Raw genomic sequence first — 22632 nt, forward strand, 5'->3', positions numbered from 1 at the left:
GAAATTCAAGTTAAAACCACAATGAGATATTAATATACATGCAACAGAATGGTTAAAATAAAAAAAATTGAAAATATCAAGTGTTGATGAAAATGTGGAGCAAGTGGAATTCTCTTATATTACTAATGAGACTGGAAATTGGTAAAAACCACTTTGGAAAACTAAAGATGAATATAACAATATCTTAGAACCTAGGAACTGCACTCCTTAGTATATAATCAACTGAACTACATGCATCTCTATCTAACTACATAAATATATATAAGCATTATATAATTATACATAAATTACACATAAATGTACATAATTATGTATAATTATAATATACAGTATCCACTAAATATAAGATATTCATTAAAATGTATATAATTATAATTATAACATATACTCACTAAAAGCTATGTACTAGACTGTTTATAGCAGCATAATACTCTCAGACTGAAAACTACCAAAATGTCCAACAGAATAAATATATAAATTCTGATGTATTCACACAATGGAATACCACTGAGCAATGAAAATGAACAAAGTAAAACTATATGCAGTAATATAGTTCAATCACACAAGCATAAGCCAGACATGAAAAACAAACAAAAACCAAAAGCTACAGTCTATTCCCTTTACATAAAGAACAAATACAGATGAAACTAATCTAGGTTGTCCAAGTTACGACACTCTCCACTCCGGGGAGTGGGAGAAGTGTTAATAACTCCCCTGGCTGAGGGTATGAAGGAAGTTTCTAGAGGGCTGGTTACACGGGTATGCTCATACTGTGAACAGAAACATGTATTTCTACTGCAGTTAAACAGTAATAAGAATAAGCACTAAAAAGGTTAGGAGGGGAGGGGGAACTGTTAGAATATAAATACTACAGGTAACAGCAGTGTGTGAGAAATAAGCTATTTTCTGAAGTTTGGATAAGCCTGTAATACAGTGCTACAACAATAATATTTCTATTCATCTTCATGCATTATCTTCTATTCTTCTATCTTCAGGCAATATCTTCTACTATTCTTCTAATCTCAGGGAAAAGGCATTAATAGATCAAGAGAGGAAATTCTCACTATACCTAAGAATAGAACACACCTGGAATATTCCACTCATTTATGGGCATCACACTGACCATGTGGGACACATAAACTGAAGCACTAGAAGAAAAAGACAACTAAGATAATGAAGGGTTTGCATGGAAACTCATGTGACAAGAGGAAAAGATGAAGGAACTGAAATGCTTAAAACATAGGGAACTGAAAATATTAAAGCACTGAAAACCTTATTTTTAAAAATTCACATACTATTCAATAGCTGTACTTTCATACTAAAGGTTTTCATACACGTTTTTAACTGCTAGTGTAATTTTAAAAGTACCTAAATAACTGTACATATTTTAACACAGTTCTCATAAGTGAAGATCAACTTACTTTGATTTTCTGCTTAATATATTTCAATGCTTTCACTGTACTTGAATTAATACAACAAACAGAAAAGAATAATATAATCTCCTAGTCTTTGTATACTTTCTTTGTTGTTGACCTAAGGCTTTTTTTTAACAAGTGTTTTTTAATCAAACTCTATATAGAAAACTTTTAAAGCTTCTATCTATAATTAGCAGTGAGAAGACGGAAAGCAACTAGTCTGAATCACGGTATCCAACACATTTCTGAGGAAGGAGGGCAGGCAGTTTCTTCAAAAGAAGTTTCCTAATATAAATTATTTGAAGTCTCACTACTTACATTTCTTCTTATCTCCTGAAATGCTTGATGTCATGTTCTAACAAAACAACCAATTAGTGCCACCTAGTTTTAGTGAACAATACAGAGTTCTCGCAAACAAACATAAGTTCTAGACAGTATGAACTATACCTTCAGCCTGTGAAAGCGAACAATATCTCCATTTTTATAAATCATTGGAAGGTCATCACAATTTCCACTAAAGAAGAGGCAGGTTAACTTTACGTTTGTCTGGTCCACAATTGTTACAACCGAGCAGTAATCTGGAAAACACAAAAATATTTTCCCTGACTTTTAGTATTTCAAAGCATATGACAAATAAGAATATGCTGAGTTCAGAACACCAAACAAATTTTATTCCCCTCTCTAATTAAGTTTCCTAAGAATAGGATCAAAACAGAGAGACGCTTTCTTGGCTCTCAAAATACACTGCCAAATTATTTTGCAAAACTGTTTCAAAAAATGAATTTTAGAAATCTTAGTAAAACAAAACAAAAAAATCCTACTTAACATAAATTGTGTGGAGGGGTAATACCTTTTTCATTACTTCAAAGTTTAGAAATCATGAGGCAGATAAACATATTCAAAAAATACATAATTTATAAAATAAACAAATTTAGAGTGAAAACAAAAGACTAGAAGATATTTGCAGCAAGGAAGAGTCATATACTGCATAAAGATTCCATGAAAATTGGTTATAAAATCTAGGACTTCACAAAAAAATGTGTAATTCAAATGAACACACAATTCATAGAAAACTATATAATAATAAACTCAAAGGGGAAAATGATGATTTGCTAGTTACCTATACTAGGTTACACATTAGAACAAGAGGTCTTTTATACAATTTAAACCGGCAAAAAAAATTGATAGCTTACCACAAAAATGATAACTTCAAACACTGACGGTTGTAAAAATGGTAATAGATGCTGCCTTTTAATATGCATGTTTCAGAAAATTGCATACTGAGGAAATGTGTTGACTTCCTCTCCTTCCCAGTACTCTAGTGATGAGAGTATAAAGATAGAAAAGAATAGGGGCCAACCCTGTGGCCAGGTGGTTAAGTTTGCACTCTCCACTTCAGCAGCCCAGGGTTTTGCTGGTTCAGATCCTGGGCAGGGACATAGCACCGCTCATCAAGCCATGCTGGGGTGGTGTCCCACACAGCACAACCAGAAGGACCTACAACTAGAATATACAACCATGTACTGGGAACCTTTGGGGAGAAAAAGAAGAAGAAGAAGAAAAAGGAAGATTGGCAACAGACGTTAGCTCAGGGCCAATCTTTAAAAGAAAAGAATAAACCCAGAACAGTGAAGGAAGAGGAGTAAAGGAGAGGGGGAGAAAATATCAACATACTTCAGGAAATGGGAAAGTAGATGGTTAGGTGATAAAATGAATAGAGGAGGCTACAATCCAGAAGGTACTCTAATGTGGCTACCACAAAGACAGGAGCCATTGGGATTAAGGATGGGGGGGAAAAAATATAGCCAAAATCAGGGCTAATGAAAAGCTCAGACATAGAACAACTGTTTCAATGACCACCCATCCTAACCCCACTCCCCATTAAAATGACTTTAGGTAAGCAGGCTTGGTATCTTAGTATTTAACCCCACCACTTCCTGGAACACAGGCTGTTTTCCAAGGAAGTTTCACTGATAAAATTGGAAGTGGTAACACTTCTAATGTAGGTGTCAGCACCCAGAATAACTCCCTCCACATTATCACATTAGGGGGCCTACAGCCTCAGGAGGCTCTCTTCCCACCCACCCTGGACTGATGCTTTCAGTCCACATGCCCTGTGCAAGTACTACTTGTCTCTATCAGATTTCCCATTCAAGGAGGAGATCAAGTGAAAAAACAAACTACTTTTATACAAAGCAAAAGAACAAATGTCTACAACCTAAAATAAACCATGCCTACATTTGTAAATGTAAAGACAGCAAACACTTAGCAAATACAGAACGAAAATGGAAAGAAGGAAGGAAGGAAGGACATTGGGAGGGGGAGGGGAGAGATAGGTGGACTGGAAGAGAGAATAGTGGAGGGGAAGGGGGAAAGAACAGGAGGGGAAAGTGGGGAGAGAAGAAGGGAGAGGTAAGGAGGGAGGGAGGAAAAGAGAAACCTGTTACCGTGAAGGGGGGAAGGAATTCAGAAAACATAAAAAAACTTTAAAAACAAAACCTTAATAAGCCTTTCTAAAAAGAGTGAAGAGATTACATCCTCATCTCTTGACGTACTAGGCAGGATCCATTGGACCCAATTTTAGTATTTCAGTTTCCTTTTTCAGTAGTTCTAACTACCTGTAAGAAGTGTTATTTCATGACATTTTTTCTTTCTTAAGAGTCTTCCAAAGATTAAAGATAAGTTTTACTTATTTTTTAATAGAATAAAACACATTCTTGCTTGCAATTATCACACGGCTCTATTGTACCCTTTTATAAATCTAAGATACATTATGGGATCTTACTCATCTTTTTTCCTTTATCTTGAAATAGTCTGCCATTTCATTATCCTAGTAATTATTTCATCATTATTCCTATCTATAGTTTAAAAAGACTAAATTTTAAAAATGGGAAATGAGGGAATTGTCTAGAAGAATGATGCAAGAATGAAATGAATCATCCCCATTGCACTGCAATGCTCAAAGTATTACAACACCTTTCAAGAAGATAAAAAAGAAGTTTGGAAACACTATCTTTGTAGTTTCTTCTTTACTTAAACACAGTTAAGAATTTAGAACTCAAAAATTTTTCCAATAGTCAAAGAGAATAATATTGACAGGGAAGTCCTTTAATTGTTGGTAGATGAATCAGAAGCCGAATGCAAAAACAGATAGCAGCACGTTAGTGATAATGATGTATGTACTCTGAATAAAAGACACTCTGAAGGTTTTAAGTTTCGTAAAATTTCATGACGGACAAAACACAATGGCAAAGATCACTAGTCTAACAAAATCCAATTCAAGCACACATTATCAATCTTGGTTTTTGTACATTTTGGATTCTTGACAGATTCTGCAAAATCACATATCAGATTCATGTGTAACAGAATACACAAACTCACATGTCACGTTTGTACCAGAGAACTATTTACTACTTATATTTATAATGTTATTTTAAGTCGCAGGAATTCTACATTAGTCCTCTGACTTTAAATGCTTTATAACAAGCCATTTTCGTAAATTAGGGATATAACATAACAACAAAACTGCAAATTTAACAGGCATAAATAATAGTAAATAGTTGAATGTAAAGGTTAGCCAAGATGAACTGACAGAGCCCAGTCCTTGTAGCACATATGCAAAATTAAAGAATGTGATAACTGAAAAAAGGGTAGTGGGATTTTGGTTTAAAATAATCAGATTTAATCTAAACTTCAAAACTTTGAAAATTGTCTTAGTGTTTGTTTTTTCCTAAGAAAATGTCAGCCTTCCATAAGACGACTTGATGTACTGCAAAGGATTCCAGGTGACACTGAGAAACACTGGGTAGGCCCAGTGTCTAGAGGGTCTTCATAGGGCCACCACTAGCTTTGGCATGCCTTTGTGCAAATTACAAAGACTCTCCTTTCTCAAATGGAAATACTATACAACCTGAACAGCTTTACAAAGGAACTTTACTGAGCCCAAGAGAGTAGCAGCCTCAGCTGCTCACACAGACACACACATCTACATTCTGGCCTTTTCACACAAACTCTCTGAAACAGGGACACATGTGTCACCTGCAATGCATACTCCTTCTCCAGACCCTTCCTTCTCCCCATTCCCCTAGACACATCTTTGTCAGGTTCAGCGTTAGGGTGGGAATGGACTGCCGAGAGAGGGAGGGAGGGAGGGAGGGAGGGAGGGAGACAGAGAGAGAGAGAGACAGAGAGAAGCAACCTCAGGGGCTGCCCAAAGAGCAGCACAACAGATGTGTGTTCCAGAGTCAGTTTGGGCCTATTCAGAATTCTGAGTGGGTAAATGGAATGGCTCTATTCACTGGGACACGTTTATGTAGAAGAGGGCGCTTCCCAGCTGCATCAGGAATTGGCCTGAAATCTACACATGCATTTTTTCCTCTAAGTGACTCTATGTGAATGAAAATGGCATCTCCTTGATGGAGTACACTTGTGTACTGCTTATCTGGATCATCATATGTGAAGTCCCTGTTCCTTACCTCCTTTCTCTTGGCTTACACTTTCTCTTTTGGAAGTACCACCTGCGACTTTTAGCAAGTATAAACCAAAGGAATCCACTATGTGTTCAAATCCTTTCATAAAGTATGATTTTATTAATAAGAAAGAAAAAAGAAGAGAAAATCTTTCTGTAGAGCAAAAGCTTCCTTGAAAGCAAAAAAAAATATCTATACTGCATATATACATAGAGTGATAAATGAGAATTTGTACAAATATAAGATTTAATTCAGTAAGACTCTTTAACAGCGGTGAGTGTAGAACGGATGTTATACAACAGCAGAATCACCATAGATGCTAACTGTAGGGGAATGACCATACTTGCATAGTTTGAATAAACCCCTCTAGAATTTAAATCTCCCTGGGGATTCCCTCCACCACTCTAGAGCGCTGAATACTTCTGTTCTGCTTAGTGAACCCTACTTAGTCTTTCCTTCACTATTTTCCAATACAACAGTTTTTTAAAAATTTAGTACACAAATTAATCTAAAATTTACTGAGTGTCTACTTAGTGCTAGGTGTAACTGCTATTCAGTGAGAATAAATAAATAAGGCATGGCACCTTTTCCTAGAAAATTTATACTCTCCTTATATTGACTTATATCCTTAAAAACTAATGCTATAATCTTAGCTTGTGTGTTATTTTATATGCCAACGTTTGCTAATGTACAGAATTTATACTTCCTGTATATGTAATAATTCATCACAATAAAGGGAGAATTAATGATTCACAAGACATTTTCTAGAATAACTGGAAACTGACATTTAAGCTTGGCACTGGATAAACAAACAGCCTTAGGATGGTACTGGATCCTTGGTGAGCATTACATTAAGCATTCTTGTTTTAGAAAAATGGTAAAAAACAAAAGTTTTTGTGGATTTCATACACAACCTTGTGGTTCAAAACACAAGAGACCTTAAGTTAAATTTCTAACTGTGACTGAGGTTTAACCAGAGTTTGAAATTATGTCTAACGTTAAGTGATATTGAATTTTGGTAAAAAATATTTACAGTCCTAAATATAGTTTGTATTTATCAAATAAAAATTAATAACATGTAAAATAAATACTATTCCAATTTAATTTTTAGAAATGGAATAAAGCACTTTACTTCTCAGAAAGGAAACAAAATAAAAATACAGTACTTATGTTAAGCAAGGTATGTTATCCTCAGGCCTCTAACTGGAGGAAAATTATGTATTATTTAGTGGTTAGCAATTACTGAGGGTTTACTATACACCAGGTAGTGTGCCAAGAAATTTGTATACACTATCTCCTTGAATTCTTACAGAGTTGTATGTAGTGGAAATTACTGCCTCCAGCTTACAAACAAAAGAATTTAGTTCCTTAAAAAGGCTAGGCAGGTACTTAAGTGCAAACATCTTGTAAGTTAGAAGTGGGATACAAACTCTGCATGTCTGATTCCTATGTTTCTATGTTTAACCAGAACACTGTACTGTCTTCATGTTGCATGTTTTTTTAAACATAAAGAATAATCCCCAAGAAAGTAAAATATGATGCTTAAAACTATGATGTAGGCTTTTTTGAGAGTTTTTCTAACCAGGTAAAGTTATACTGTATCCAAATTTTATTATTTACTATTTTACTATTTTATCCATTTGTCTTAACCATACTAAAGTAAAGTTCATCACCAAAGAGTTAAAATATCATTATAATGAAACCTCACCTATAAAGTTATTTCACAGAAACAGACCCCAAGGACATCATCATAGAAAGATTCTATAAAAATTCATTCTTGGGTCAGCCTGGTGGTGTAGTGGTTACGTTCACATGCTCCACTTTGGTGGCCTGGGGTCCACAGGTTCGGATCCCAGGTGTGGACCAACCCATTGCTCCTCATGCTATGTTGTGGCAGTGTCCCACATATAAAGTAGAGGAAGAGTGGCACAGATGTTAGTTCAGAAACAATCTTCTTCAAGCAAAAAGAGGAAGATTGGCAACATACGTTAGCTCAGGGCCAATCTTCCTCAACCCCTACTCCCACAAAAGAATTCATTCTTATGACACTTATATGTACTTTTACATTCTTTGTAATACTTAAGATTTATTTTTTGATTCAGAAACTGAATGAATAAAAGAAAAGGAGACTTTTCCCTCCTTTTTTAAGGAGAGTGCCTCCTGACGTATCTGAAAAAGAACGAAATCCTAGTGGAAAGACTAAGGCAATAAAAGAAGATGTATATTTAAGTGTGAGACTACCTAAGGAGGAGTTAACTGAATTGTGGGTGTTAAAAGGAAAAAGTAGAAAGCACAATATTATAAATCAAAGATCCACAAACTATGGCCCACAGGCCAAATCCGGCCCACTGCCTGTTTATTATCTTTCCAAAGCACTCAACCTAACTTTTCATAAAATCAGTGTTTTCACATTCACATTCATCAGTTTATACAAGATTTAATCAAATTACCTAATTAGAATAAGTAAAAGGAGTATAAACAGATTTGGGAATAAAACTGTAAGAACACAATTCTTCTAAGAATACAATTCCACTAGTGGGAACAGAAATGAGCAGGGGCATTAGGTAGCCATTCCTAAGCGTGAGAGTTCAGGATGACATAAGCACTGGTTACAGGGTTTTGCAGATGGACTGGAGAACGTTTATTTGTTGTCAAATCGGGTAAGAAGAGGTTGGTTAAGAGAGTTTCTAATTTTAATAATAGCTTAGCTGTGGGAAGGTGCCCGATGTATAAATTACATATCTTTATTGTATTACAATTGATCTATGTGTAACATAGCAAATATTTTTCAGGACAGTGACTACATATAGACAATTTCTGAAGAATGCCAGAGGGGAAGCAGACACTTTTTAATCAGAAAACACAGACAGCTAGGCTTCGAGACTTAGTATTTAGTCTTCTCAGTGCACAGCATCTATAACACACAGTAGCTGATCAATCAGCCTTACAAAATTAATGCAGGTTATTACTACAGCAAATATATGGTACTTGCAAAAATTCTCCCTCTCTGAAGGCTATGGCAGACACTGAGAATCATTTAGCCTCTTTGTGCCTCAATTTCCTTATCTGAAAAATGGGGATAATAACAGCGTTCACTTCATATGATGGTAGAATTAAATAAGTAAGTATATGTAAAGTGTTTAGAATAGCACCTAACACGTGGTGAAGTAAGGGATATCTAAGAGCTGGCCAGTGGTGGCAGCAGCAGCAGCAGCATTTCTTTACCGCTAATCATAACACACTTTTCTAAGGAACTTAGATATTATCTTAGAATCTGTCTTAACAAAGTATCTGAAGATACTTTGCCAAGATATAGTGCCAAACCAAAGTCGGCATATGAAATGAAAGTATAGATTTAAGGATCTGGAAGTTTCAGTTTGAATTTCCACTGGAATCTGGATTAGTTGCTTTTAGATATGGTACTATCAACCTTCCACAGAGAAGCATCTGGTCCTCAAAAGAAATTTCACCTGGGAACACAAAGAGTGTCTGAAAAGATACAGGGCAGAAAATAGCATGAACCGCTTATCTTATTCATAAAATTAAAATGTTAAGGATAATACAGTCGGCCCCCTGTATCTGCAGGTGCCGCATCCGTGGATTCAACCAGCCACGGATCAAAAGGCCTACGATTGTTGCCTCTGTACTGAACATGTACAGACTATTTTTTGTCATTATTCCCTAAACAATACAGTATAACAACTATTTACATAGCATTCACATGGTATTAGGTATTATAAGTAATCTAGAGATGATTTAAAGTATACGGGAGGATACGCATAGGTTATAGGCAAATACCACACCATTTTACATACGGGATTTGAGCATCCACAGATTTTAGTATCTGTGGAGAGGCAGGGGGTATCCTGGAACCAATCCTGCAGATACCAAAGGACGACTATATAGAACAATTTTAATGGAGCAAAAGGATAATCAAGGGCCAAGAAGATCTAATACCTCAATTAAAAATTAGGATAAAGAAATTCACCAGACAATACACTATCCCAGCTTGAAGAAATGTTCAACTTCCTGCAGGGTAATAGTTCTCAAAGTTTGGTCTGCAAACCACCAGGGGGGCTCCAAGACATTTTTATGGATTTCAGAAAGTCAAACGTATTTTCACAATAATACTACAATATTATTTGCCTTTTTAACTGTGTTGACCTTTGGACTAACGATGCAGAAGCAATGGTGAGTAAAACTGCTAGAGTCTTGGCCAGAATCAAGGCCGTGGCACCAAACTGTAGAAGTGGTCACTGTATTCTTCACCACCACACAGTAACATTAAACAGACAAAAACCACAACAGTTTTACTAAAGAACAAGAATGTACTTGATGAAGAATTAAAACTTTATTGTATTTTGACCCTTGAGGACACATCTTTTTAATATTCTATGTGATAAAATGGGACGTAAACATAAAATATTTCTACTGCTTACCAAAGTACGATGGTTGTTTTGAGGAAAAGCACTGTGGGACTGAGTTGTGAGTTGAACTAGCCACTTTTTTCTTGTTGGAACAGCATTTTTATGTAAAAGCATGACTGACAAATTATAGTTATTCAGAATTTGGTATTTGTCAGAGGTTTTCACAAAAATGAATGAAATGAATCTGTCAGTTCAATGAAAACAACTGGCAGCATCTTCTGCCAATAATAAAACCAAAAGTTTTTAGGCAAAAATTAGAATAATGGAAAAGTTCCATCTGCCACCATGATACTGATAGTTTCTCAATATTCAAAGGTTTTCCTGATAAACTTGAGGGGTGACAGAAATAACTTTGAATCTGGGGTGTTGGTATGTTTTGGTACCGTATGATATTGTACAATGAAATGTGTTAACTTTTAGAAGATCTGCATATCTTGGGAAATGTTTTTTTTCCAAACGATCATTAAATTACAAAGCATGGATAACTTAAAGATCTATTCAAAGTGTAAAACATATTAACGGATTTTTAACTCAATAGAGTATGAAAATTCACTGCTATGGTTTCAGATTGCTCATGCAACCAACCTTTAAGAAGCTACCATTTGCTGATTTTTGGGTAGTATCAGAGAATATCCAAAACTGTCTGAAAAGGCTATAAAAATACTCTTCCCTTTTCCAACTACGTAGCTGGGTGAAGTCAAAATTTTTTACATATCTCAACTGAAATAACATGTGATAACAGACTGAATGATAAAAAGAGAATCCTGCAATTTTCTATTATTTTTTTTAAAGATAAAGATATCCTTAAAACGTGAAACAAAACCACACTCCATATTTTTGGAAAATATACTTTTCATTAAAAATGTTACTTATGTTAATATGTAATAGATTTCTAGTTTCAGTGAATTATTAATGTTGTTTAATTATTAAATATGTTAGTTTTTCACTTTTAATTCCTAATATGTTTAAACATCTCTAACTATGACCTATATAAATAAAAGCTCCTTAGGGTTCTCATAATTTTCAAGAATATAAAAAACTTGAGAAGCACTGATTTAGAGCATCAACAATATATTTCCTAAAAGTGAAAATTTCTAATACAGATCACTACAGAGACAAGGTCTTTTGCAATTCTACCACAATCAAATTATAAATAAAAACTGGCCCTTTGGCAGCTCTTACTGCCCATGGGTCCTGTCCCCATGCCTGCAGCTCCTCACTGCCCATGGGTCCTGTCCCCATGCCTGAAGCTCCTCACTGCCCATGGGTCCTGTCTCCATGCCTGCAGCTCTTTACTGCCCGTGGGTCCTGTCCCCATGCCTGCAGCTCCTCACTGCCCATGGGGCCTGTCCCCATGCTACTCCATGCTATTCTCTGAATAAAGGAGCACTAAAACAAACAAACAAACAGAAACCACTGGCCCTTCTCCCTTCCCAGTTCACAATAAACAAATGAGAATAAAAAAATAAATACAGATAACAAATTGCTTGAAAACGAAGCTCTACCAACCTCAACCTAGGTCAACAACGCCTAAACCTGATTCCAGGGGACAACAGTTTCAGCAATTAAGAGTCAGAGTACATTCAAAAGGGCTCCATGTTCAAGCACTTTCAAGTAGAAATATGTTAAAAACAAAGTTAAACAGGTTCCTTTCATAAAACTTTTCAGAGGTGATAATGTGCAAATACGCATCATGAATCTCAAGAGACAGAATGCAGAATTTCCCACTTTTTCATGGAATCTTTCACAGGACTGGTGTTTCACCCACTGAAAACGCTTTGCTAAAAGCTTATGCAGATCAAAAGAAGGATTATTGAGAAAATTGGTTACCTTAAAGCCTCACTTGATGAAGAGGAAGAGAGCTACTCCATACTAGACTTTACTGTTGTCTTGGGACATTCTCTCCAGCAGTTCTTGCCCTCCCATCACCTACCCTGTCTCTGGGCAATGTACTGTTCCAGACTTTTGTCTCTTTTTTTAGCCTTTTTATCTCCCTCTTTGTTGTCAGTTACAAGAGTACAAAAAAAATCGAAAGAGGGGCCAGCCCAGTAGCACAGCGGTTAAATTCGCACGTTCCACTTCAGTGGCCTGGGGTTCACCAGTTCAGATCCTGGGTGCGGACCTATGCATTGCTTTCAAGCTATGCTGTGGCAGGCGTCCCACATAGAAAGTAAAGGAAGATGGGCACAGATGTTAGCTAAGGGCCAGTATTCCTCAGCAAAAAGAGGAGGATTGGAAGCAGATGTTAGCTCAGGACTAATCTCCCTCAAAAAAAGAAAGAAAAAAAAATCAAAAGATTAAATTCCACTTTGATGCTTCGTGATGTCAAACCAATTGCTATCTTGACTTCTCCCATGCCTCCTGCAGGGGATTAGAAGAGGGATGGCATACTTACTTGTCCAGAAAATGAGTATGGGGCAACTGACATCTTGACGAATGTTTCCCAATTTACATAAACTATAAAACCAAGTGACCTAAATAAACTTGGAAGCAACTGGGTGAGATAAAACCTGTATAAAATATGTAGCCTTATAACCTCTCCTTAATAATTTAAGTAACTGGCAACCTTTATAACAAAACCCCAAAGGCAATCAGTAAAGTCTAACAGTTTCCATCTTCTTTATACTGAAGTTTATAGACCTATATTTACTATTTTCTAAACAAATGAGTATTTTTAAGCAATGAAATAATAAAGCTTTTTATTTCTTTTAAAAGGGTCCAAAAGTATTATGGCATTTGGTTTTATATTATTGTGGTTAAACAAAAGCAGATATTCATAAACTTGCAATACATATGATGGATTTAAGTAGCCAACATGAACAAAATGCCCATGCATGTCATTGTATGTAATATTTTTCTCATAAAAACAACCATAAATAAATACCAAACTCTAGTCATTGACAGTTATTGATATACATGCTGAAATATTTACGGATGATATGTACTGATATCTTCAACTTACTCTGAAGTGGATCAAAAAACATCAATTAATGGACCCATAAAGATGGTTGGTATATGATGGGTGTTCACCATATAATTCCTTCCAATTTTCTGTATATTTAAATATTTTTACAATAAAATGCCGAGAAAAACAAGTGGGGTTTTATATTTTTTAAATTATTTTCTTCATAATTTTCATTAGCTATTTGACCGGAACACCTTTACAGAACCTTTTAATCTGTTAAATTCTCAAAAACTTCTGAATTAATCATAAAAGAACGTAAAAAGTGTTAACAAACCTATCTTAAAAGAACGAAGAAAGAAAGAAAATAGTTTGACAGCATTAGGAAGGATATTACGAAGGCTAATAAATCAATAAACCATGGTTTTGATCTCTGTTCTTTTCTCAATGTGGAGTGTTCTCCAGTTATAACCCTACATGAATCTTATTTTCAGTTACAGAAGGTAACTGTGGGTGATGATACTGGTCTTTCCAAAGTATCATGCACACTGGAAAACTGAGTTATCCAAGCCTGATGAGTCTGCTAAAAAGTGATAGATAGCGTTGAGGTAGCGGTAGAGACTGGGGGAGTACACATTCTGTTTATTATTAATGATCGGAATTATTTCTAATGTTGACTGACGTTCATTTGGATTTCCCAGTTCTTATTCTATTGTTGCTACATGCTCCCAATAATCTTTTGCGTAAGCCTAATTTATATGTACATATAAATGACAATAAAACTTTAAATATTTAACTTAAAATATGAATTTTCTTATGACGTTTCTGCAAAGCACAGAATATGTATTTAGTTTATCATTCTACTCTAAAAATCAAACTCACTGTTTTTCAACAAGTAATAATATCCAAGCATATACACAATCCTATGAAGTTCTTCCACATTTTCCAAACAAGGCAAAACATTTCAAATTTCTAAAACTAAAGATTTAAAGCATAAACAATGATAAAAAATATTCCAATGTATAAATTAATTTTAAATGGTTTTTCTATTCCAAACCTCTACTTTTCTTTTATCCTTTTCTTTTTTTAAACAAAAAATAATTGTTTGTGTTTTTATTCAGGGAAGGGGAGACAGGGGAGCTAGGGTTACCATGTACCATGTAAAGTGAAAAGTTTTTGAAGAAAGTTGAAAGACAATCTACTTTTAAGTCATTTGTTTAAAAGCTATACATTTCAGGGGCCGGACCCATGGTGCAGCGGTTAAGTTTGCATGTTCCACTTTGGTGGCCCAGGTTTGGCCGGTTTGAATTCCAGGTGTGGACCTAGGCACTGCTTATCAAGCTAGGCTGTGGCAGGCATCCCACATACAAAGCAGAGGAAGATGGGCATGGATGTTAGCTCAGGGCCAGTCTTCCTCAGCAAAAAAGAGGAGGATTAGAGGTGGATGTTAGCTCAGGGCTAATTTTCCTCAAAAAAAAAAAGAAAGCTATACATTTCAGTATAAATTCTATTGTTTTAAGACAACTTTGTCCTCAAATAACTCATACTATAAATTCAAATGGTAACATTAATATATCCATACTCATTGTAATTCTGTGTTAGGTAAGATTTCCAGTGAGCACATCAAAAATACTCACAACAAAGCTTAGGACTCCACATCAATGAATTTAACTGCTTTGCCTTATTCAGGTAATTACAGCAATGTATACTATAAACATCTGGTGTGCTCACTAAGGGAAAGGGCACATACATTGCACTCAAAAAGAAATACTGCACACTGAAAAGATAAACAGAAACATTATAAAATTCCCCTGTACATTATTCTGCAGATTTGCTTCTCTATTTCTACAGATCTAATTTTGGACTACTGTTATAATCTGGAATTATTTTTCCTACCTTCAGATTTTCTTTTCCTCATACTAAATTAAGAAATAACAATTAGAACAGCATTCTTGAAACATTTTCATCACATCACTGCTCTTACCAAAGAACTTCTAGTGCTACCACATTATCTATGACTATTTCTGAGTTGCAAAAAAAAAAAAAAAAGCTAAACATGTAAATATATGCACATACACAGATGTGTATATAGTTCATTACAGAACTATCAAAGAACTACTTTCTTAACATCAAGGATTACAAAAATAGAATTTAAAAATATCTCATTTGAAGCTTACTTCTTAGTATATTAAATATAACTTTATTTTCTTTGCAGGCATAAGCACATACACGATTCTATTCAATTACTGGGCTGCAGGCCCAAATAGACTTCCAAGACAATATTTTCCAAAATATCATCTACTACTACAAAGAATGGCGTAACTACACATGACGAGATTCTTAGAATCTAAGGTTATCTATAAAATGAGGAATTTCCAAATACCATTTTTATATATTTTTCTATTTAAATACGTATATATTTATAACAGAAGGAAATGAAAATTCAAATTCAAGAGAAAAGGGGAATTAAAAAAAAATTTGTCCAATAATTTATTTTCCAGAACAATAAAGACAAGTAGCAATCTAAATAAAATACTAAATAGTTTTCAGGTTCTTTCAATTAGCATTAGATTCATAACATGATTGGAAACCAAGCCACCCATTTTAACAAATATGAACAAGGCAAACTGCTAAAGTAAGTTTTATCCAACTGCTCCGAGAAAGTGAAGCATTCTAATAAACAAATAAATAATCCTTCAATAATGACAACATTAAATAGCAAAAATATTTATTTTCCCCATGCCTCATTTTTTACTCATTCTCAAACGAAGGAAAACTAAACCTGTGAAATTACAATCTACAACTTCATATTTCAATAATAAAGTTACAAAACTAAAAGGTAACAAGTGTATTTTCTTGATAGCTAACATCAGCAGGGAAGGCAGGTAGGGAGAGCAGAAAGACCCTTAACAAATCAGTATTCTTTCTTACTTTACCTAAAAATACATAAACTCTTAACAAAGTATTGACTTTGACTACTTTAATGATTCAGTAAGACCTCATATTTAAACTGATGACGAAGTATTTAACTACTTTAACACTTAGGTAATACTTCACCTAACTTGATATAAATCTGAAAAAGATAACAAATGATAAATTAAGCCCTATATTCTGCAACCTTGAGCAAGTCACCTAATTTCCTCAGTATGATTAAGTGTAAATTGCCTTGGAGTTTTATTATAAGGGAAAGCTGGTAAGCAAGGTCTTTAATCAAAGAAGCATGCATGCATAAATTATACAATCCACAAAAAATTCCTCCATGAAAGTTGCTTCACCTTTTTATCTACTAAAGCGCTGTTGTTTTTAAAATAGTATTTCAGCAAGTTTTCCTGTATATAACAATTTATTGTTGAAACACTTAAGTAAAAGCTATGAAGGCAAATCACTTAATCAAGGAAATATTATATGCTGCAATCTTATTTGTTGTATCAGGAAACTTACTATAAACACGCATACAAGACTACTCCCTTTATTATGCTGGCGTGAGGTTCCATCATTTCCCCTCATATTTTTATTATGTTGCAAAACATTATAGAAGGCAGGAGAGAGACAAAAGAATAAGCAAAATAATAGAGATGTAACAATATCCTTAGTATAAGATATAAAAGACCATGACATTCAAAGCAACTCAACAATTATTTCTAGTAAGAAAAAACTGTTTAAGAGACAAAAACACTCAAAAAGGACCGACAATTCCACTTCCAGATATATACCCAAGACATATGAAAACATATGTCCCCACAAAATCATATAGAAGAATGTACATAGCAGCATTATTTGTAATAGCAAAAGATGGAAACAACCCAAATGTCCATCAAGAGATGAATGGATAAATAAAAGGTGGTCTATCCATACAATGGAATATTATTCAGCAATAAAAAAAAATGAAGTATTGATACATGCCACAACAAGGATGAACCTTGAAAAGATTATGGTAAGTGAAAGGAGCAAGTCACAAAGGAGCAGGTATAGGATTCCATTGACATGAATAGTCCAGAATAAGCAATCCACAGATATAAAGTAGATTAGTGGTTGTCTAGGGCTGAGCAGAATAGGGGGAGTTTGAAGGCTTGACAGCTGAGAGGTGCAGGGTTTCTTCTGGAAGAGAAGAAGATGTTCTATAATTGACTGTGGCGGTAGATGCACAACCCCATGAATATACTAAAAGCAACTAAATTGTATACTTTAAATGGGTAAATTATAGTGAATTACATCTCAATAAAGCTGTAAAAAAATGACTACCACTATCTGGTTAAACAGCTGCTTTAAGGCACTAAATGTAAGTATTACAGTTTAAGTGCCATGTGATTTCTAGACATTAATTATTTATCTTCCCTCTTTATACATTTCTTTCAGTTTTTATGTACCCACTAAAACTATTCTAACCTATTCATAATCACAACCAAAAACTCCTCAAGTGTGAAAGAGGAAGTCACTAGTACAACTACCAATTAGATTAGTAACCTAAGAATACTTCCCAACTAAGCCATCTGACCCCTGTTTTGCTGAGTCTAAGACTCATAAAATTGGGTTACTAGTAGGAGTCAAGTTTCATACTGATGAGCCACAGGAATGCCCATGGAGAAGTGGCATTCCTGAACAGTGTGTGATACCGTGGGCCAGTAACTAGCACAACGTGTAATTTGTTTAAAAGCCTTTGGAATAGGGGAAAACATAACCTGTGCTACCTCTCACCCAAGTTTGCACATCTATAAAATAGAGAAGGCACTACATCACACTTACGGTACACTGTAAAGGAAAAATGACAATCATATATAAAAGACAAAACAGAATTTAGTAAATAATTACTGCAATGTTATTATTTAGAGAGGCACACCCCTGAAGAATACAGGCAACACAAATTTCACAGAACAAAACAGTAAATCTCTGTGCTTCACAAACAACTTCAGTGTACTATATTGTAACGTTTTAAAACTCTTCATACTTAACTTTATATTTTAAAAATTATCTCTAGCTGGAGACGAGTGAAACAGTTCCTCAGTGGAGACAAAGTCTTCTTTCTGATTTTAGAGCCTTTTATGGTTTAAATGTGGCAACAGATTAAATCACACAGATCAAATCTATTGTGGAAAAAGGACAATTAATAACATATTCATAGGACCAGGAATGCAAGCTCCACTGGCCTCAGTGCCAAGCAATGAAGAAATGTCTTCTAGGCAACAGCCCAAAAACTGGGGCACCAGACAGGTGTAAAAGTTCCTTTCTGGACGGTACTGATGTTCTGGAGAATGGCAAAGGGAGACTGTAATGAGACTATAATAATTGGTGTCACCCAGAAAGGATACCCCTTCACTGCCTTACTCTGGTGGCCAGTGGGGCTTGCATTCCTGAGTGCCACAGGCCCATGGCAATTGGAGAGATGATTCTTGGCAGGCCACCACCCCCAGGGCACTGCATAGACAGGGGACTGAGGCACACTCTCCAGTCTTTCTGTAAAGGAGGGCTTTTTGCTTGCCCTGAAGCTTTGGCATGAGGGGCAGGCCTCAGGTTTGGCACACATTTTGTGGCCTATGGAGCTACTCTCAAGGGACGGAGGCTGTGGACACCATCTTGGTGCTCCTCCTCCACCTTGCTCCAGCTCACTAATATCACCAGAAAAGAGCTTATACACTTATCTGGAGCACTGATTTCTGTAGCTGCCACTCAAGGGACACCTCCAGACTGCCTGGCTCTGGCAGACAGTGGGGCTTATACTTGTAGTCTCACAGGACTGCATATATTTGCATACTTTTAAAAGCTGATGCCTGAGGGTCTGGTTTCTAAACACCCTGAATCTAGGTGCTGATGAGATCCTCCCCTTTGGGACATGACAGGTCTTGGCACATCCTCAACTACTGGGAGCCATTATAAATAAAATTTGCTGCTTGGACATAACAAAGTTTTGAGAGACAGCCAAGAACTAGGGCAAGGCTGATCAACAAGGTTCATCTCTCCTACACAAGGCCACTCCTTCACGACTGGGAGAGGCAGTTGTTTCATCTATTGTATAGAAACCAACACAGAGAGTCAAGCAAAATAAATAAACAAAGGAATATATTCCAAATGAAAGAATGAAATAAAACCTTAATGAGACAGAGGTAAGTGATTTATCTGATAAAGAGTTCAAAGTAATGGTCATAAAGATGCTCACCAAACTGGGGAAAAGAATGGATGAACACAGTAAGAATTTCAACAAAGAGGTGGCAGATATAAGAATGTACCAAACAGAAGTAACAGAACTGAAGAATACAATAACTGAACCAAAAAATACACTAGAGGGATTCAACAACAGACTAGATGAAACAGAAGAAAGGATCAGTCAACTTGAAGACAAGGAGCAGAACTCACCCAATCAGAGGAGCAAAGAGAAAAAAGAATGAAAAAAAGTGAAGACAGTTTAAGGGACAACATCAAACAGACTAACATTCACATCATAGGGCTCCCAGAAAGAGAAGAGAGCGAGAAAGGGGCAGAAATCTTATTTGGAAAAATAATGGCTGAAAACTTCCCTACCCCTGGGGAAGGAAAGAGACATCCAGGAAGCTCAGAGAGTTCTAAATAAAAGGAAACCAAACAGACCCATACCAAGACACATTATAATTAAAATACCAAAAGTTAAAGACAAGGAGAGAATTAAAAACGGCAACAATAAAACAACTTGTTACATGCAAAAGAACCCTCACAAGACTATCACCAAATTTTTCGGCAGAAACTGCAGGCCAGAAGGGGTCAGCATGATATATTCAAAGTACTGAAGGAAAACAACTCCCAAACAAGAATGCTTTACCCTGTAAAGTTATCATTCAGAATTGAAGGAGAGATCAAGAGTTTTCTAGAAAAGCAAAAGCTAAAGAGTTCATCACTACTAAACCAGCCTTACAAGAAATGTTAAAGGGACTTTAAACTGAAAAGAAAGGGTACTAATTACTAACAAGAGCACATATGAAAGAGTAAATCTCACTAGAAAAGTAAAGATATAGTAAAGGTAGAGAATTGACCACTTATAAAGCTAGTACGAAGGTTAAAAGACAAAAGTAGTAAAAATAACTATGATTACAACAATTACTTAAGGAATACACAAGATAAAAAGATGTAAACTGTGATATCAAAAACATAAAGCTGATGAGGGCGAGTAATAATATTGAGCTTTACAATGGGATCAAACTTAAGTTATCAACTTAAAATAGACTGTTACAGATATAAGTGGTTATAGTTAATCCTCATGGTAACTACAAAGCAAAAACTTATAGTAGATCCACAAAAGAGAAAGAGAAAAAAATATAAGCATACTACTAAAGAAACTCATCGAAGCACAATGGAAGAGAGCAAGAGAAGAGACAGGAACTACAAAAACAGCCGGAAAACAATTAATGAAATGGCAATAAGCACATACCTAGCAATAATTATTTTAAACATAAATGGACCAAATTCTCCAGTCAAAAGACAGAGTGGCTTAATGGATAAAAAAATAAGACTTACCTATATGCTACCTACAAGAGACTCACTTTAGACGTAAGGATACACACAGAATGAAAGTGAAGGGATGGAAAAAGATATTCCATGCAAATAGAACCCGAAAGAAAGTTGGAGTAAGCTATACTTATGTCAGAAAAAAAATAGATTTTAAAACAAAGACTGGAACAAGAGACAAAGAAGAGCATTGATAATGATCAAGGGGTCAATCCAACAAGAAGATACAACATTTGTAAATATGAATGCACTCAACATAGGAGCACCTAAATATATAAAGCAAATATTAACAGACCTAAAGGAAAAAAGACAGCAATACAATAATAGGAAACATTAATACCCTACTTACATCAATCAATAGATCATCCAGACTGAAAATCAATAAGGAAACATTGGCCTTAAATGGCATATTAGACTAGACGGATTTAACAGGTATTTACAGAACATTCCATACAAAAGCAATAGAATACACATTCTTCTCAAGTGCACATGGAACATTTTCCAAGATAGATCATATTTTAGGCCATAAAATAAGTCTTAATAAATAAAGAGGATTGAAATCATATCAAGCATCTTTTCCAACCACAATGGTATGAAACTAGAAATTAATTACATGAAGAACAGTCGAAAATTCACAAATATGTGGAGATTAAACAACATGCTACTGAACAACCAATGGGTCAAAGAAGAAATCAAAAGAGAAATCCAAACTTACCTTGAGAGAGCCAGCTCTAATGGCCTAGTGGTTAAAGTTCGGCACTCACTGCTTTGGCAGCCCGGGTTTGCTTCCTGGTTGTGGAACCACACCACCAGTCTATCAGTTGCCATGCTGTGGTAGTGGTTCCCACAGAAGAACTAGCATGACTACAACATAGGATACACAACTATGCACATGGGCTTTAGGAAGGGGAAAAATACCTTGAGACAAATGGAAATGTAACATACAAAATTTATGGGATGCAGCAAAAGCAGTCCTAAGACAGAAGTTCATAGTGATAAATACCTACCTGAAGAAACAAGTAAAGTCTCAAATAAACAACCTAACTTTACACCTCAAGGAACTAGAAAAAGAACAAAAGAAACCCAAATACTAGAGAGAAGGAAATAACAAAGATTAGAGCAAAAACAAATGAAATAGAGACTAAAAAAAAGAAGAGAGAGAAAAGAGCAATGAAACTAAGAGCTGGTTCTTTGAAAAGATAAACAAAACTGACAAATCTTTAGCTAGACACTCACCAAGAAAAAAAGAGAGGGCTCAAAGAAAATAAATCAGAAATAAAAGAGATGTTATTGATACCACAGAAAAACAAAGGATCATAAGAGACTACTATGAACAATTATACACTAACAAATTGGACAACCTATAAGAAACAGATGCATTCCTAGCAACATACAAACTACTATGACTGAATCATGATAGAGGAGAAAATAGGAAAAGACTGATTACTAGAAAGGAAACTGAAATAGTAAGCAAAAACCTCCCAACAAATAAAAGTCCAGTACCAAATGACTCACTGGTGAATTCTACCAAACATTGAGAGAATAATTAATACCGATCCTTTTCAAACTCTTCCAAAAAACAGAAGAGGAAGCAACTCTTCCAAACTTATTTTATGAGGCTGGCATTAGTATGATACAAAAACCAGACAGGCATGCTGCAAGATAAAAAAACGATAAGCCAATATCCCAGACGAACATAGACGCAAAAATCCTCAAGAAAATATTAGCAAACCGAATTCAACAATACATTAAAAGGATCATATACTATCATTACATGGGATTTATTCCAGGGATGCAAGGATAGTTCAACATTCATAAATCAGTCAGTGTGATACACAACAACAAAATGAAGGATAAAAGCCTATCATCATTCAATAGATGTAACAAAAGCATTTGGAAAAACTCAACATTCCCTTATAATAAAAACTCTTAACAAAGCAGGTATAGAG

General features: G+C 35.3%; 1 protein-coding gene across 10 annotated transcripts in view; it reads right to left on the reverse strand.

Moving 5' to 3' along the window:
• The window catches only part of POT1 (protection of telomeres 1), a 92597-nt gene that overhangs the window by 33048 nt on the left and 36917 nt on the right, over positions 1-22632 (reverse strand). For all 10 annotated transcript variants that reach the window (XM_070512784.1, XM_070512778.1, XM_070512782.1 and 7 more), the window contains one exon: positions 1863-1993. In XM_070512784.1, coding sequence (XP_070368885.1) covers positions 1863-1993 — 131 coding nt within the window. The remainder of the gene's footprint in view (positions 1-1862; positions 1994-22632) is intronic.

This window comes from Equus asinus, chromosome 1 (genome assembly GCF_041296235.1).
Source record: "Equus asinus isolate D_3611 breed Donkey chromosome 1, EquAss-T2T_v2, whole genome shotgun sequence".
In the NCBI taxonomy this organism is placed as follows: domain Eukaryota; kingdom Metazoa; phylum Chordata; class Mammalia; order Perissodactyla; family Equidae; genus Equus; species Equus asinus.